We start from the raw sequence: 17,056 nt of genomic DNA, 5'->3' as shown, positions 1-17,056 counted from the left end.
CACATTGCAGGCAGATTCTTTACCATCTGAGCCACCAGGGAAGCCTTTACTGTTCTGGCTTACTGGTTTGTTTGTTGTTGTTGTTGTTGTTTTTAAAAAAAAAGAGCAGAAAGGAAGGTGAGAGCTGAAATGATCTTCATCCTGGTCAGAGTCAGTCTGATTATAATGTATGAACAATCCAAAAATGCAGAAACTGAAAATAAACCATAAGGAGGCATATACTGATTGGGCTACTGATCAGAAACCTCACTTGGAACAGTACCTTACACTTGAAAATGCTTATCATAATACCACTATATTGCAAACAAGTGGTCCCAGAAATTACAACAGTGGGATATAACAAAGTGTGCCCAACAGACTCAATTCCAGTGCCTATGAAAATGCAGATTCCTAGGCCCACACCCAGATCACTGAGTCAGAATCCAGGGAAAGGTGGCCAGAAATCTGTACATTTGACAACCTCCCTTTGATTCATACCCACACTAGAAGTTTGTGGTGTCTCAGGGGAGATTCTGATCCCCAAACAGGGTTGGTGGGAGGTGGGGGTGGAGTCACAGACTCCATAATCATTGAGAATGACAGGGTAACATCTTCCGATCCCTGTATAAAAAGATCTTAACTACACTGATGGAGCAAATTCTGTGATAATGATTGTATTTATTCAATTGCTTTTCTCACTAAATTTGGACTGTGTGAATCTCAAAGTTGATTTTTAAATCTGAATCCAGTTTTGGGTGGTCTACACAGCTTAAATTAATCAGATTATTACAAACTTCTCATACTTCATACAAGTCAATAGTTTGGATACTATAGACTAGTAGCCAAACGTTAGTTCCTGTGCAGGAAACTGAACTCTCAGACATTGCTGATGGGAATGTAAAATAGCACAACCATTTTGAAACCATCTGTTAATTTCTTAAAAGGTTAAGTACACACCCGTCACTCAATCCAATCATTTCACTCCTAGGGGTTTACCTAAGAGAAAAGAAAGCATATGTCCATGCAAAGACTTGCACATATGCTTTCTCATGGCGGGGTGTGTGTGTGCGTGTGCATGAGCGTTCACTTGCTCAGTCTGTGTCTGACTCTTTGTGACCACATGGACTGCAGCCCACCAGGCTTCTCTGTCCATGGAATTTTCCAGCAAGAATACGGAATCGCGTTGCCACTTCCTACTCCAGGAAGCAGGAGACAACATTTTAGAGATACTATGAAAATATCTAAAGATTAGATGAATTCAAAAAATATTTTTAAAAAGAAACACAAAAGTAACCGGCAAAACTGTGAGATGACAGTGATCTTTTTTCCATGAATTTCAATTTTTCTGAATGTTATATTCCTTTTAAAATAAATCTATATAATTTTTAAATACTACTTAATATTCTTTAACTTCCTTAAACTTATTAAAGAACTCCTGGTCTAATTTTATTTAGGCAATTGGAGTCTAAGAATTGATGCTTTTGAACTGTGATGTTGGAGAAGACTCTTGAGAGTCCCTTGGACTGCAAGGAGATCCAAGCAGTCCATCCTAAAGGAGACCAGTCCCGGGTGTTCACTGGAAGGACTGACGCTGAAGCTGAAACTCCAATACTTTGGCCACCTCATGCGAAGTGTTGACTCATTGGAAAAGACTCTGATGCTGGGAGGGATTGGGGGAAGGAGGAGAAGGGGACAACAGAGGATAAGATGGCTGGATGGCATCACCAACTCGATGGACGTGAGTCTGAGTGAACTCCGGGAGTTGGTGATGAACAGGGAGGCCTGGCGTACTGCAATTCATGGGGTTGCAAAGAGTCGGACATGACTGAGCGATTGAACTGAACTGGAGTCTGACTGGCTCACCAACAATAGTTTCTGAAAGTAATTTTCAGAAGAATGATGAAGAAGTAAATCCTCTTTATCTTTGCAAAGCTGATGTTTCCCCCTGCAAGTCTGCCCTAGATGAGATTAATGCATCTACACTTACGCTACATTATTAGCACAGCAGTGAAAGGCATAGGCTTTGGGTTTAAAACTCTGGTGCCCTCATTCAGTCCTCATTTGTGTGACCTTGGACCTCCGTGGTCTCCCTTAACCCCCCTGGATTCATCTATATATAATTGGGATAATATGCTATGCCACGCTAAATCACTTCAGTAGTGTCCGACTCTTTGCGACGCTATGGACTGTAGCTCACCAGGCTCCTCTGTCCATGGGATTCTCCAGGCAAGAGGACTAGAGTGGGTTGCCATGCCCTCCTCCCGGGGATCTTCCCAGCCTGGGAATCGAACCCATGTCTCTTATGTCTCCTGCATTAGTAGGCGGGTTCTTTACCACTAGTGCCACCTGGGAAGCCCATTAGGATAATAGCAGTGGCTAAAATTAAATGAGAAAATGCACACAATGTGTTTGACAGAGTGCCTTTATCAGAAGTATTAACATCACCATCCCCATTTCAAAAGGGATAACTTGCAACCTTCAGAGAAATCCCAATCTTGGAACTTTGACATGCTACACTGGCCACAGTGCCCCCAACTTTTCAGTTAAATTTATATCCATTACATTCACAGCATCTCTGGAACCATCTTAAAAGGTCCCCCACTGGGTAAATTTGAGCTAAATTTGAGCACCTTTTGTGGATTATATAACATGTTGAAAAAAAATTCATGCATCCATTATTGTGAATAAGAAATAAAGGCATTAGTCTCTGCCCTTGGTTCCCAGCACAGAGCTCCTAAAATCCTTATAAATTCCTAAGTGTTCAGAGCATGAGGAAAACCTTTTGTTCTGAGGAGGTGACTGTGAGTGGGCTCCTGGATAAACTGGTCACCAGAAAGACCAAGTCACAATTAGAAGCTTAGCATTTTCAACCTCCTCCCCCATCCTCCAGAGAGCAGAGAGGGGGTGGACATGGAGTTATTAACTGGTCACAAATACTTGAGGAGGACTTCCCAGGTGGCACTAGTGATAAAGAACCCACCTGCCAATGCAGGAGATGTTAAGAGATGTGGGTTCAATCCTGGGTCGGGAAGCTCCCCTGGAGGAGGGCATGGCACCCCACTCCAGTATTCTTGCCTGGAGAATCCCATGGACAGAGGAGCCCGGTGGGCTACAGGCCACAGGGTCACAAAGAGTCAAACATGACTGAAATGACTTAGCACACACCACACACTACTTGAGAAAGCCTCCACAACATCCCCTAAGTATGGGCTTGAAGAGCCTCCAGGCCAGTGAACACATCCACACTGGGAGGGTGATACTCCCAAATACGCAAGAACAGAGGTTCCTACTCAAGACCCTCCCACATGTCCCCCTTCATTTAGCTGTGCATCTGTATCCTTTATCAAATCCTTCAGTAAGCTGGTAAACGTAAGTGCTTCCCTGAGTCCTGTGGGCTGCTCTAGCCTAGTAATCAAACCTAAGGAGGGGTCATTAGAACCTCTGATCTACAGTCGGTTGGTCAGAAGCACAGGTGACAATCTGGGCTTTCGACCTGCATCTAAAGCAGGGGCAGTCTTGTGGGACTTAACCCAGGGAATCTGATGCTGCCTCTGGGTAGCGTCAGGACTGAACTGAAGTGTAGGTTGTCCAGCTGAAGGCAGGGTCGACAGAGGATGAGACAGTTGGATGGTATCACCAACTCAATGGGCATGAGTTTGAGCAAGCTCCAGAAGATGGTGATGGACAGGGAAGCGTCGCGTGTTGCAGTCCATGGGGTTGCAAAGTCGCAGAGTCGGACACGACTGAGCGAATGAATAACAACGTCCAGCTGGTGTCAGAGAGGACTGACTGCTGTGGGCCTCATGTTTGACCAGAAGTGTCAGAAATGAAGTGATTCACGTGAGTCGCAAAAGAGACTCATGGGGAGAAACACACAGTAGGGAGGGACTGGTTTCCCCTACACAGAAAGGAAAAATCTGAGTACTTCCCTTTATAACTACACACTATAGTTTTGTAGAAGAATGTCCTTCTGTTTTGAAGATGTACCCTAAAGTTTGGAGGGGTGAAGTGTTGAGATTCTTACAGCTTATGTTCAAATGTTGCATTAAAAATTTTTTCATAAAGGTATACATAAAAAGAAGTAAAGGAAAGAAGGCAACATGGTAACAATTGGTGAGTCTATGGGAAGGGCATATGGATATTCACATACTATTCTTTTAACTTGTCTGTAGCTCTGAAAATTTCCAAAACAAAAAGATGGTGGGGTGGTATAGGGCAGGAAGGTGGTGTACAAACAAAATCAGCAAGCAAATAGAACATCAGAAGTTAGGGCTAAGAACCAGAGCAGAGAGTTTCAAAAAGAGCCATTTCCTTCTCTTCTCTTTCTCAGATTTAAAAAGAATGATTGTGTGAAATACATGCTTTTTGTACAATCAGTTACGGCAAATGATGCAGGTATCTTTATGTGAAAGTCACTCAGTTGTGTCCAACTCTTTGTGACCCCGTGGACTGTAGCCCACCAGGCTCTTCCGTCCATGGGATTCTCCAGCCAGAATACTGAAGTAGGCAGCGATTCCCTTCTCCAGGGGCTCTTCCTGACCCAGAGATCAAACTCAGGTCTCCCTCATTGCAGGCAGATTCTTTACGTGCTGCTGCTAAGTCACTTCAGTTGTGTCCGACTCTGTGTGACCCCATAGACGGCAGCCCACCAGGCTCCCCTGTCCCTGGGATTCTCCAGGCAAGAACACTGGAGTGGGTTGCCATTTCCTTCTCTAATGCATGAAAGTGAAAAGTAAAATGAAGTCGCTCAGTCGTGTCCGACTCTTAGCAACCCCATGGACTGCAGCCTACCAGGCTTCTCCGTATTTTCCAGGCAAGAGTACTGGATTGGGGTGCCATCACCTTCTCTAGCCCTTTACGTATGTATGTCTAAAAACAAGTATGGAAAGATGCTCAGAAGTATTTGTGATGATAATCTCCAGCTAGTAAGATATCATCGATTTTCATTTTCCACTGACACTTTGTTGAAATTGTTAAAATTCTTATAAGGGCCATATCCTCCAAATGTAATCAGAAAAACAAATGGTAAACTGTTTTCATTTTGAAAAAAAAAAAAAAAAAACATATCTGCAGGAGCGACTTCATTTTCACTTTCATGCATTGGAGAAGGAAATGGCAACCCACTCCAGTGTTCTTGCCTGGAGAATCCCAAGGATGGGGGAGCCTGGTGGGCTGCCGTCTATGGGGTCGCACAGAGTCGGACACGACTGAAGCGACTTAGCAGCAGCAGCAGCAGCAGCAGCAGGACCTCCTTACATCTTTTTGGTAACTTCCTATGAATCTATAATTATAACAAAATGAAGTTTTAAAAATTCATCTGCCAATATTTATATTCTTATTTTAAAAAGCTAACAACTGCAACTAATACATCAGGCTTTTTAAGAAAACCCTTGTGAGTTCCTACTAATGGTCATCAAATATTTATCCCTGTCTCATTTCGATTAAAAAATAAAAAAAGCTTCAAATATAAAGTCATGCTCTTAGGAACATGACATTTTAATCTGTTTTTAAAAGGCACAGGGCAGAGAAGGGGCAGAGGGTAGTGCTCCCTGGGTTGATGACAAAATACCTCTCTACTGATCCTCCAAGCAGAGAGCCCAAATAGTACTTCCCAGGCACCACCAGCAACAACACAAACCCTCACTGAGGACACACAGGTCTCAAAGGATCCCCACCTTCACCCCCGAGACGGGATCAGAGCATCCCTTTCTAAATCATAAAACCACCTTCCTGTTACCTACCCCAGTGAACACCCACTTCATTTATTTTCCATAGAGACCTCACAGAAGAAACACTCCAATATCACTCCTTTCATAAAAAAATATAACTTAACAGTAAATAATAATTTTAGAAGGGGTAAGCAGTCCCCCTCTTGAAGGTTTCTCCAGGCTTCAGAGCGAGGCGTGTGTCCAGCCGCTCCAGCTATACTAACGGAAAGCACAAACCTGAAACACGACCAGAGGGGGTTAGGCTGCTGCTAGGGCACTTAGACGGAGAAGGCGATGGCGCCCCACTCCAGTACCCTCGCCTGGCAAATCCCAGGGACGGGGGAGCCTGGTGCGCTACAGTCCATGGGGTCGCTACGAGTCGGACACGACTGAGCGACCTCACTTTCACTTTTCACTTTCATGTACTGGAGAAGGAAATGGCAACCCACTCCAGTGTTCCTGCCTGGAGAATCCCAGGGACAGGGGAGCCTGGTGGGCTGCCATCTATGGGGTCGCACAGAGTCAGACACGACGGAAGCGACTTAACAGCAGCAGCAGCAGCAGCAGAGCACTTAGAGCTTGATGGCTTGAAGGCAAGTAAGGAAAGGGCAGGGCTTCCCTGGTGGTCCAGTGGTTAAGAATCTTCCTGCCAATGCAAGGGACACAGATTTGATCCAGGAAGATCCCACATGCCATGGAGCAATGAAGCCCATGCCCCACAGCTACTGAGCCTGCTCCCTAGAGCCCAGGAGCCACAACAAGAGAAAACCCATGTACAGCAGTGAAGACCCAGTGCATGGAAAAATAATTTTTTTTTTTAAATGGTATCATCTACCTTCTTTATTTTAAAAGAAAAGTGTTAGTGTCCAACTCTTTGTGATCCCATAGACTGTAGCCCACCAGGCTCCTCTGTCCATGGGATTCTCCAGGGAAGAATACTGGAGTGGGTTGCCATTTCCTTCTCCAAGAGATCTTCCCGACCCAGGGATCAAACCCAGGTCTCCCGCATTGCAGGCGGATTCTTTACTGTCTGAGCCACCAGGGAAGGAAAAGGTAACACAGCGTGGCAGCTGCCACACCACTGCACACAGGATGACTTCATCAAGGATGGGGGGCACAGGAAATCTAGAAAGCCAGGAGAGGCCACAGAGCAGAAAACTCAGGTTCAGGCCCTCATGCCATAAGCGGTCACAGCTAAACGCAGTGATGTGGTGGGGAGTAATGAGGAACCAGTGGCAAGAGGCTACTGGGGAGCAGTCTCTCCCTCCAGTGTGAGTCCCTCAGTGACACACACCTTCAAGCACTGACTGTCCACACCAAGCTCAACAAGGGTCTTTCAAATCCAACTGAACAATGATTCAAGCCTTGTGGGGTCTTTTACTATCTTCTCCTCTATTGCCGGCTTCTAAAATCCTGAATAATCTCCCTGCCTCTCTGTCCAGACTCACCCCTTGCATTCCAGTTCCACTCACAAAGACCCTCTGTGAGTCTAAGACCTGGATCACCTTCAGTTCAGTTGCTCAGTCATGTCTGACTCTGTGACCCCGTGGACTGCAGCATGCCAGGCTTCCCTGTCCATCACCAACTCCCAGAGCTTGCTCAAACTCATGACCATCGACTTGGTAATGCCATCCAACCATCTCATCCTCTGTCGTCCCCTTCTCCTGCCTTCAATCTTTTCCAACATCTTCTGCTCTCCCAGATCTCCCAGCCTGAAATCCAGGTTCAGTGTCAAATTCCCAGAGGACCAGTGGCCAAACTGAGCATGTCATTCAACTCTCCCAGCCCTGCCTTAGGAAGATCAGTGCCACACCCTGCCACCCCACATGCCTTCTCTGTAGAGAAACCAGCTCAGAAAGCACAGGCCACTGGGAGGTAGGACTTGGAGGGGTAATATCATTAGCAGCGCAACCAAAAGCTTGGCTAGGTGAGGGACTTCCCTCTCTAACCTCCCAGCTGCTCTGCTTCCTGCTAAGAAGACATCCCTCCCAATGCTGCTACTATGTAAGAGCTTAAAGTTGAACCTTGATCATCTGGAGGAAATGCAGCAAACTGGAGGAATCACAGTGGTGTGGGGATGCCTGGGGCTCACCTCCCTACTTTAAATTCCTTCAGAGGCACACAGCCTACATCTTAAGCTTTAGACCTTTCCCAGTACAAAGTCCTGGGCAGGTAGCATCCCTGGAAAGAGGAGATCTCAAACCAAATTAACTAGACATCTGAGGGGTACAGTAGCTAAGAGAAGAGCAGCACACTGAATATATACAATGTAAGGCAGAATGATTGGGAAATACCAATTTAATTTAATTAATGAGCATAAGAAATATCCTCCAAGGGATAAAGGAAGGGATTGTAATACAAACCAAGGGGAAATAGTGAGAAGAAAAATGCAAAGTTGAACACAATAGATGAGATAAATAGTAGGATGGTTACAAGAAGAGAACAGAGGGATGCAATGGAAGCTCCGAGAAGTGAATTCTCCAAGGAGGAAGAGGAAAAGAATAAAGGATAAAGGATAGGTTCAGAGAAACAGAAAATAAAAGCAGAGATTCCAGGATCCAGATTCCAGGATAATCAGGAACAGGAAAGAAGAAGGGGAAACAAACAAATAAAAAAGAAAAAGAAATATGTGAAGAACATAGATAGTTTCTCAGAATTAAAAAGAGATTAAAGACTTCAGATGAAAAGCATTTATAAAGGACCAAAAAAATACATAAAAATCCACACCAAGTCAGAGTATGATGATAGTTAAGAATGTTGAGATTAAGGATTTCCCTGATGGTCCAGTGGCTAAGATTCCATGTTCCCAATGCAGGTGGCTGGGATTCAATCACTGGTCAGGGAACTAGATCCCACATGCCTCAATTAAAAGATCTCATCTGCCACAATTAAGACATGGTGTAGCCAAATATATAGATATTTAAAAAAAAAAAAAGAGTTGAGCATAAATGCAAATTCTAAAAACTTCCAAAGAGAGAGAAAAAGAACCAGATGATCACCAGACTTATCAGCAGCAACATCAATGCAAAAACACAATGGAGTAATATTTTTAAGGCACCGAAGGAAAAGAACTCTGGACAAAGACGTATCAGAAGTGCAGCATAATAAACATGTTCTGGGGCATGCAAATCCACTGAAGGTTTGCCCCATAAAGGCTCACTCAAAATAGTCATCAAAGAAGTACTTATAGAAAAACATAGATAAATCTTGTAGGATAAGACATATGGGAAATAAGGCTAGTCAAATAACTTGGGAAGCTTTCTTAGCCAAAAAAAGGACTATAAAAAGAGAAAGGATTTCCAGAATTCCAGAATTAACACATGAGGTAATAGCAACACACCTGGAATGAGCCTGAAAAGAAAGAAACCCAAGACTAACATGAACCTACTAACAGACTTGTATCATTAGAGGGCAAACACAGATTCTGATATGTATAAGAAGTGAGTAGGGATAAACACGAATTTGGATCTTAAGAGCAACTGCCATAAGATCAAAAATAGGATTTATTTTAAATGACAAGAAAAAAAATTTATCTATTAGACAGCAGGAAATGAAAAAAAAAGCAGAGGGAGGAGAAAAATATTAAATAAGATGTTAGAAATATGTCCTAATAAAATAATCATTACAAGTAAAAATGGATTAAACTCACCAGTTAAGGACTCTCCAATTGGTTATAACTAATACATTGCCTACAAGAGACAAATAAAAAAAAAAAAAAATAATAGAGAAAGAGGATGAAGAAAGATATTCCAGGCAAATAAGCTGGAGACTCAATCTGAATATCTGAGAATACATAATTCAAGGTTAAAACATTCATAAGGCACAGAGATGGGCTCTATATACCAGAAAAAGAAATAAAACAGTAAAAGATGTAATCTTTCATATCATATGGCCCTAAACAATATAACCTTGAATATATACATACTCTTATCTAAAGGCGGAATAGATAGAATGACAAGAAAGAGACAAATCAAAAAATATACTTGAATATTTTAATTCAGTCCTTCCAGAAACTGCTAGAGGAGGCAGACAAAAAATAAACAGATAAAACAGTTCTAAATGATATACTAAACATGCTCAAAGAAGTATATAAAAAGAGCTCTACTCTCAGAGAATGTCTTTATTCTCAACATTTATAACAAGTAGCCATATACTAAGCTAAACTGTCAGTTAATTCCAAGGAATTAATATCACAAAGACTACCTGCTTTGACCATAAAATTAAAAAACAATAACAAAATCAAAGCTTGTTTTTTTTTAAATGCCTATGGCTAGAAATTAAATGAAAAAGAAAAACATAAGGGAAATTTTAAAAAAAATATGACTGAACAACAATGAAAATACAACCTGTCAAATTTGTGAGACAGTTCCAGCCTTACTCAGAAAAAAATGTATATTTTCAATGCATTCATTCTTCTGTTCCCTCTCTAAGGCTGAAATGAGCAAGTGTTTCGCTGACAGTCACCCAAACAGAATGCGACAAGTTCCAGGAGGAAATCTCACAAAATCCACAAATATCTCCTTGGTGGCCTGCTGGATCCTCTGCCCCCAAGATTCATGAGAGATAAATACAATTTTTCCAATAAATAGAAACCTAAAGGGAAGAACCATGTCAGGCCCACCTTTGTTTACAGCCGCCCAGCAGGCCTATCCACACTGTTAACCAAAGAATACTCCTTTGTCAGGAGAAAAATAACATGGTCCCTGCCTGAAACCTATGGAAAATCCAGACCCTTCTTGATTTAATGAGATCACTCATTAAACTGGATATAAAAATCAAAAGACTGGAACTAAGGTTCCTGAGCATCTACTAAGAACTGGGCACCGCTGCTTTCATACCCACTTCCTCTGGCACCAAGAGCGAACCCTTCCCCCACTGTGAGAGTAAGTACTTCCCCTTCCCCCCATCACCCACCACCCTGCCTTGCCAGCCAATACTGCTGCCACGAGGATAAAACATACTTGCACGCAAGTACCTGATAGGGTAAGTCAGCCATCCTTAAATAAGTTTCCATTTTCAAACAGAAAGGAGATAAACTGGGGACACCATTGTTAGGTCTTGCAAACTGATGCAAAATAATAGCATCTTTGGAGTCAATCTCTTGCTGTTTCCTGTCAAAACCAAAACAGAAAAAAAGAACAATCCGTGTGTTATACATGCGATTCCCTTAGTTCCTCAGAGGTCCCTGCTAGGCTGCAGCTCTTCAAGGAATAAATACCTGTGTTTGTCACAGGGCCTTACCTCACGCAGAAGCACTCTGAGGGGGAAAGCTTGGTCAAAACACAAGAGACCCTCACAAAGTCTGCTGTTACCATGACAGCACAGGCTCACGGCATGGGCTCAGGGGAGTAACTATGTGTCACCCTCTCTCTAGTACCCGTAACCTACGGGCAGGAGGGGTGCTTTCTGGGATAGGTCCACCTCTTCTCCACTTGGCTACATCTACCTGCCAGGGACAAGCTGGATGGATCAAAAAAGGTATTCTGTGCTTACTCTGCATCAGGCATTGTTCTAAGGGCTTCACAGGGATTATCTCATTTAATCTTCACAATAACCTTATGAGGTCGGTACTATTATTATCTACATTTTGTAGATGTGGAAACTGAGGCACAGAAGATAAACCTACCCAAAGTCCCACTGCTACTAAATGGCAGACCCTGGATTAAACCGTGTAGTCAGAACCTACGTTCTCGACTATGAGTCTGTTCCTTGAAGCAGTCTCTTCACCCACAGGACCTCAGAGGAACAGTGCAGATCTGCTCTGCCACGACTCAAGTCTGCAGGGAACCTGAGACTCGACTCTGCTGATCCCTCTTCCAAACCATTAGTGCCCTCCCCTGGCCTTCCACCCTCGGCGCCCAGGAACCTACCCTCTGGGTGCTCTCTCCTCCTCTCTCTTCAAGGCTCCACACTTTCACCACACAGCATATACCCCCCGAACCTCTGCCTTTTCCCTTTCTTCTTTCTCATCCACACACCTATCTTTTCCCTTGGCTACTTCTCTGGGTGATGAAGACTTCCTTGGTACAGCTTTTCAACAGCCGCCATGTAGCAGAAGGAATGCTGGACTCTACTTCTGGACATGTGGGGTCAAGTGCAAGCCCTACTTCCTACTAGCTAGCTATGTCACCTGAGACCTCGTCTACACTCTCAGATGGAAAGTGAGGACCATACCAATTCTGCCTCCTTTATCGTGAGGACTAAATAAGACAACCTTTGGTGGCTACCAAACACTTTGAACCAGCCGTGGACTTCATTCTCATTCAAAAAGATATGGCTTATCCCCTTAAGGAACAAAATCTCATTCCACACAGCGCCGCTCATATACCACATTCGGGAACTTTTGCAACCTCCCTCTTTCACTCTACCCAACCATTTCTGAGTCAGATAAACCTCACTCTTCCCCCTTAGCATTCCCTGAGCCTCTGGTTCTCTCACATTGTTCCCAGTTTAATCCCACACATCCTTCTCCTGAAGCAACCAAGGGCAGGTTCTTCATATCAGCTTCACAAGGATGCCCATTTCCTGCAGAATCTCCAAGAAAACAAACTCTCTTGGAGAAGTTTACCATGTGAGTGTCATTTCTGCTTAAAGAGTTAAAAACAACTCATTTTGAAAATACTGGTCAAAAGAATAAAAGTATTTGCTGCCTCTTGACAATACTTGCTATAAAACAAACTTTTTCATTTAGATGAGATGTTTGGGAGGTCAGATATTAAAGTTAAGAAGCCGTTTAGACTATGTTTCTAGAAAATGCAAACTGTAGATTTGACAATTAACTGATCTTGTCAAGTAATTCAAGTCAGAGTAAGTTCATGTAAATTCAGCCAGGCAAAAATTAAAGCACTGAAAGAAGAAAAGATAAACATAAAATTCCCTGCTCCATTGGCCAGAACAACCTAATTCTGATGGTAACTTGGGCCCTATCATAATAAAAATGGATGCAGCTAGCATATGCCAACGACTTTGTGTACATTATATATATTATTTCACTCTGACAGTAACACCATAGAGTGAATAGCATTATACCTTAAATTTAATTATTTAGAAAAAATTTATTTTGGCCATGCCACACAGCACGTGTGATTTTAGTTCTCTGACCAAGGTCTGAACCCAAGGCCCCTTCATTGGAACCACAGAGTCCTAACCACTGGACCACCAGGGAAGTCCCTACATTTTGTATATTATACCATACTTATATTTTATAGGAGACAAGGAAACTGAAGTTCAGAGAGGTTAAGTAATTTGCCCAAGGAGTATCAATTTAAGATCAAATTGTTAATAACTCTAGTTCCCGAACTCCCAAGCAGTTCAACTACACCAAAATGGGCAATTTCCCAGTTAATTTTATTAAAGTAGCCAGTTTGACTCACACCACTCAAGCCTGGAACTTTCTGATGAAAGCCTATAATAACTAATGATGGCCAACTTTTAGTGAATGCTCACTATAAGGCCGAACTCTGTAGATTTGACAATTAACTGATTCTGCTAAGCATGTCACTGTTAACTCATGTAAACACCTCTGTGAGGAAGGCTAGTATTATTATTCCCATTTCACAGATTATTTCCATTTCACACTTGGTAACGAAGTTTACTCTTGGGTCCAAGGTTACACGGTTGGTTTAAGGCAGAGTGAATTTGAACCCCGTCTGGCTGCAGAGCCCTCCCTCAACATCAGGAAACTCTCTAACTTGGGATCAAAGGAGCAGGATATCTAGACATAAAGTAGCCTTATGATAAGGACTGCACAAGAGAACACCTGTCGAGCAGCAAGACTAGCCCTGCTCCCATGGTGAAGGGTGTCACAGATGACCATGCCTCCGTGTACTGTCGATGGGCTGTTAGTTTACAGAGATCGCATGACCCATGGGCTGCTCTGATTCTCTAAGTTTTCTAGGGCAGGCTGAGCCCCTGTGCCTAAAGTGCAGACAAGCTGTGCGGGTAACAAGTCATTTCGGTATCATACAATTTACAAACAACACATTTCCAAAGGCTGGACTGAATTCAGGAGAGCTGCAAGTCTCTTTCCACTAGGAGAGAATAAAGTAAAGGACTGGGACTATAGTTCTTTAAAAATACCATGATGGGAAAAATATGAGAAAAATCCAAAGTACCTGCTTTAGTTATTATACGGTACTCATTAAGTAAACGTCCTAAATAATTCTCACCTGTCAACTTTACTATCCACTCTGGAGACGTACCCATAGATTATGGTTAAGTCAACACAGCAGAAAATCCAAGTACAGCGGTGAAGACTATGATTGCCAATAAACTCAGTGTAGCCATTGCAAGATGGGTTTTCCATCCCACGTATTTCAGACTGTTCTGAGTTTTTGCGTAAACTACACTGACAACTGAAATTCGGATTTCACATCAAGAGACAATCTCTATCCTGTAACCTCTGAATCTCAGTGCCCCGCTTTCCTGAGTCTTCTTTCCCTATCCCTTCCGTGCCCTTAGCAGTTGTCAAGGACTCAGGTCGCTGCCACAGGCTTGTCTTCCCTGGGAACTGCCCCAATTCTCCTTTCTTTCTGCCATCAAAACTTACTCCAGAATTGGTGCTTGTTAGCAGAAAGTAGAAACAGTGTGGGCGCTGAAGACACACATTCTCGGATTTGAATCTGGATCCCACTACTCTTACTGCGTGGTCTCAGACAAACTGCTTAACCTCCCTCAGCTGGAATGTCCTCATCTACGAAGTGGAGATCAAGCAGTCAATGGTAGTGGCAGGGGACGAGGCTAAACACAATCAGGAAGGTAAAGCACTTCTAAGCAGAGCCCGCTACTAAGGGCTCAAAAATGGGCAATTGTTTATTATTTGCATTACAACAGGGTTTCCCTACTCAATATAAACATCTGTCAAGAAACAAAAGTGAATAAACCAAAAATAAAAAACACTTTCTCAAATAAGTATCCAAGTGGGCAGAGGGCTCTTGAGAGTTGCCACCACACCTACCACGGTATGGCCCGCTCCCAGGGTCAACTCTGAGCTCTCCCACCCGCCTCCCCATTTCTGCAAGGTCATTTAAGCAAGTTTTAGACTCAGTCCCCTGAAGCTGTGCCTTTCTCCCTCCTCAGAGTGGAAGACTGGTGAGAAGCCACATGGTTCAGGATCCTCAAAAGGCTTTGGACTAATTTCAGAACAAGTGGGTGACATTTTAGTTACTTGCACAGATGTTTTCGTTTTTCATATAGCTTGAAACCTAACTTGAAATTGAGTCCTAAAACTGGCAAATATATAAAATAATCTAGGGAAACGATTTGTGTAATGTTTAAAAAATTTGGTTCAACAATATTCAAGGCACTGTGCTAAGTCAGAGAATTCAATGATAAGCTTAAAGTAAAACTTCTCAATTATGGCTAAATATGCAAGCCAATACACTGCCCCAGACCTAAATGATTTCCTCTCTCCGAGACTAGAAATCTTTCAAATACCTGTTAGGCTGTCACAATGTCCTCCTTGCATCCCTGCAGGCCCCTTAAAGGTCACCTATCACTGTCTGTTTATAAACCTATTGTGAAGGATTCCCCATGGGAAAAAGGCATGCAGACACATTTTTCTCACTCTTTAGAAAATACTGACCAAGAGGGACATTTTGAGCTGCTGAAAACTGCTCTTCCTGGTCCTCTCCCAGAGACAGAGATTTTAAACGCATGGAAATTTTAACCATAAATTGTACCAATTAGCCAAACCACTAGTCCCAGGAGCCTACGGTATTATTCTACTCAAAGATCTGGCGTCCGGCTGAATGTACCAACAGCCGGGGCCTCCATTTTCTGATATTTCCGTGTCAATCCTGTAAACATTCTGCGGCAGGAAGCAGATGCAAGTGTTTACGGCACTGGGCAACTCCCGTGCACGCCCATGTGCTCGTTCAGTCCTCAGATCCCCTACTGTTCGCACAACAATGGCATTTAAACCTGAAGATGGTGCTTAGCTTTAAATACCAGGTTAGCAGATAACCGGGTTAAGGCTGCATCAAAATCGCACACTCCGCTGTGCATCCCTCACAGGCACCCAGAGCTCTCTGGAGCTTGTGCAATTTCAGCCTTTTTATGATGGTGACACTTGGGAAGGGACAATGAAAAACTAACCTTTAAGTAAAAGCTAAGGTGAGTGGTTAATATTCCAGCATGATCATCTATAAACAAATAGGGCGTTTCATAAAAATGTAACTTAGTATTTCTACAGGGCCTACTTCTATTGTCGCAAACACACTGCACTTAGGATCTTCATAACATACTAGTATGCTCCATAACAACCCAGAGAATTTTTGCTTTAGCACCAAACGATAGGGATTCAAGTGTTTTCCCCTCCCGGCACCAATTTAATTCTCCTGTCAACTCGAAACTGCCCCTCATAGCCGGGCGACCACGCACTGTCTTCTGGCGAAAGGGAAGGACAGGACTCGGGCATTCGGGCAGCGTGACCGAGGGGCTGGCACGGGTTCCCCCTCACGCCGGCCCGGCCCTAGCCAGGTGCCCCTCTCTGCGCCCCTGCGCGGGGCCCTCTCTCCGGCTCACCTAATGACCAGGAGTTCGTGGAGCAGATACGCAGCTGCGGCCAGCAAAGCTCCCCCGGTCAAGTAAAGGGTTTTCTTCCACCAGGGATCGGAGCCCAGCCCTGCCATGATCCCACCGTAATCCTGCAAAGGGAAAGCGATGATGTCCCCATAAAAGGAGAAGGGCTCCTCGGACCCGGCCCACCAGCCGAAGAAGGAGACGCTCTGGTTCCAGCTCAGATCCACCACGCACGGCCTGGACGAGGCAAAGCCAACCCCCCAGTGCATGCTGCGCGGCTGGCTGTGGGCGCCCCTCCCAGGGCCCGCGCCGCCCGCATGGGAAGGGGCCGGCGCGGCCGGGCGCGGGCTCAGCGGCGCGCTGGGGGCGCGGGCGGCGCGGGCAGCGGTGACCGAGGCGGCGGCGGCGGCACAGGAGGAAGGGCGCGGGCCGCGGGCGGCGGGCCTGGCCGGCGGGGCCCGGGGGCCCTGGGCGGCATCGGCGGCCGCCGGCTCCCCCCGCAGCGGCCTCTCCGCGCCACTCTTTGTGTCGGCGCCGGGAGAAGGCCGCGTGATGTCATTGCTCCCCGGGGCAGGGAAACAGAGGCGGGATAAAGTCACCTACCCCGCGCCCTGCCCCCGCCCCGCATCTCCGCGGTCCGGCGGCCTCCGCCCCGGCCGGAGCTGCAGGGCTGGGCGCGCCGGGAGGGCTCCGCGCCTCCAGGCGGCACGGCCGCGAACGGCTCGGCGCGCGAGGGCAGGGCTGCGGAGGTGGCTGGAAATGCGGCGCCGCTCGGAGGAAGCTGCAGTCGGGCCCGGATCTCCGTCGCCCCCCCTTCCCGCACCCCGCGGCCCGTCCTCCGCCTCCGC

The 17,056-nt window shown here is 44.9% G+C and overlaps 1 protein-coding gene across 2 annotated transcripts in view; it reads right to left on the bottom strand.

Annotated features, from left to right (window-relative positions):
- Nucleotides 1–16,477, bottom strand: part of FAXC (failed axon connections homolog, metaxin like GST domain containing) — a 69,196-nt gene extending 52,719 nt beyond the window's left edge. Inside the window, exons 1-3 of one of the 2 annotated variants that reach the window (XM_040239140.1) lie at nucleotides 16,212–16,292; nucleotides 14,236–14,379; nucleotides 10,663–10,798 (exon numbers count right to left, since the gene is read on the bottom strand). In XM_040239140.1, coding sequence (XP_040095074.1) covers nucleotides 10,663–10,701 — 39 coding nt within the window. In that variant the 5' untranslated portion in view covers nucleotides 10,702–10,798; nucleotides 14,236–14,379; nucleotides 16,212–16,292. Of the gene's footprint in view, nucleotides 1–10,662; nucleotides 10,799–14,235; nucleotides 14,380–16,211 lie in introns of both variants that reach the window. The other variant, XM_040239139.1, reaches the window with a different exon arrangement.
- Nucleotides 16,478–17,056: the final 579 nt, after the last annotated feature.

The sequence above is a fragment of the Oryx dammah genome, unplaced genomic scaffold (assembly GCF_014754425.2).
Source record: "Oryx dammah isolate SB20612 unplaced genomic scaffold, SCBI_Odam_1.1 HiC_scaffold_4, whole genome shotgun sequence".
Taxonomy (NCBI): Eukaryota; Metazoa; Chordata; class Mammalia; order Artiodactyla; family Bovidae; genus Oryx; species Oryx dammah.
Note: the sequence above shows the minus strand (reverse complement) of the source record. Positions and strands in the feature narration are given on the sequence as shown.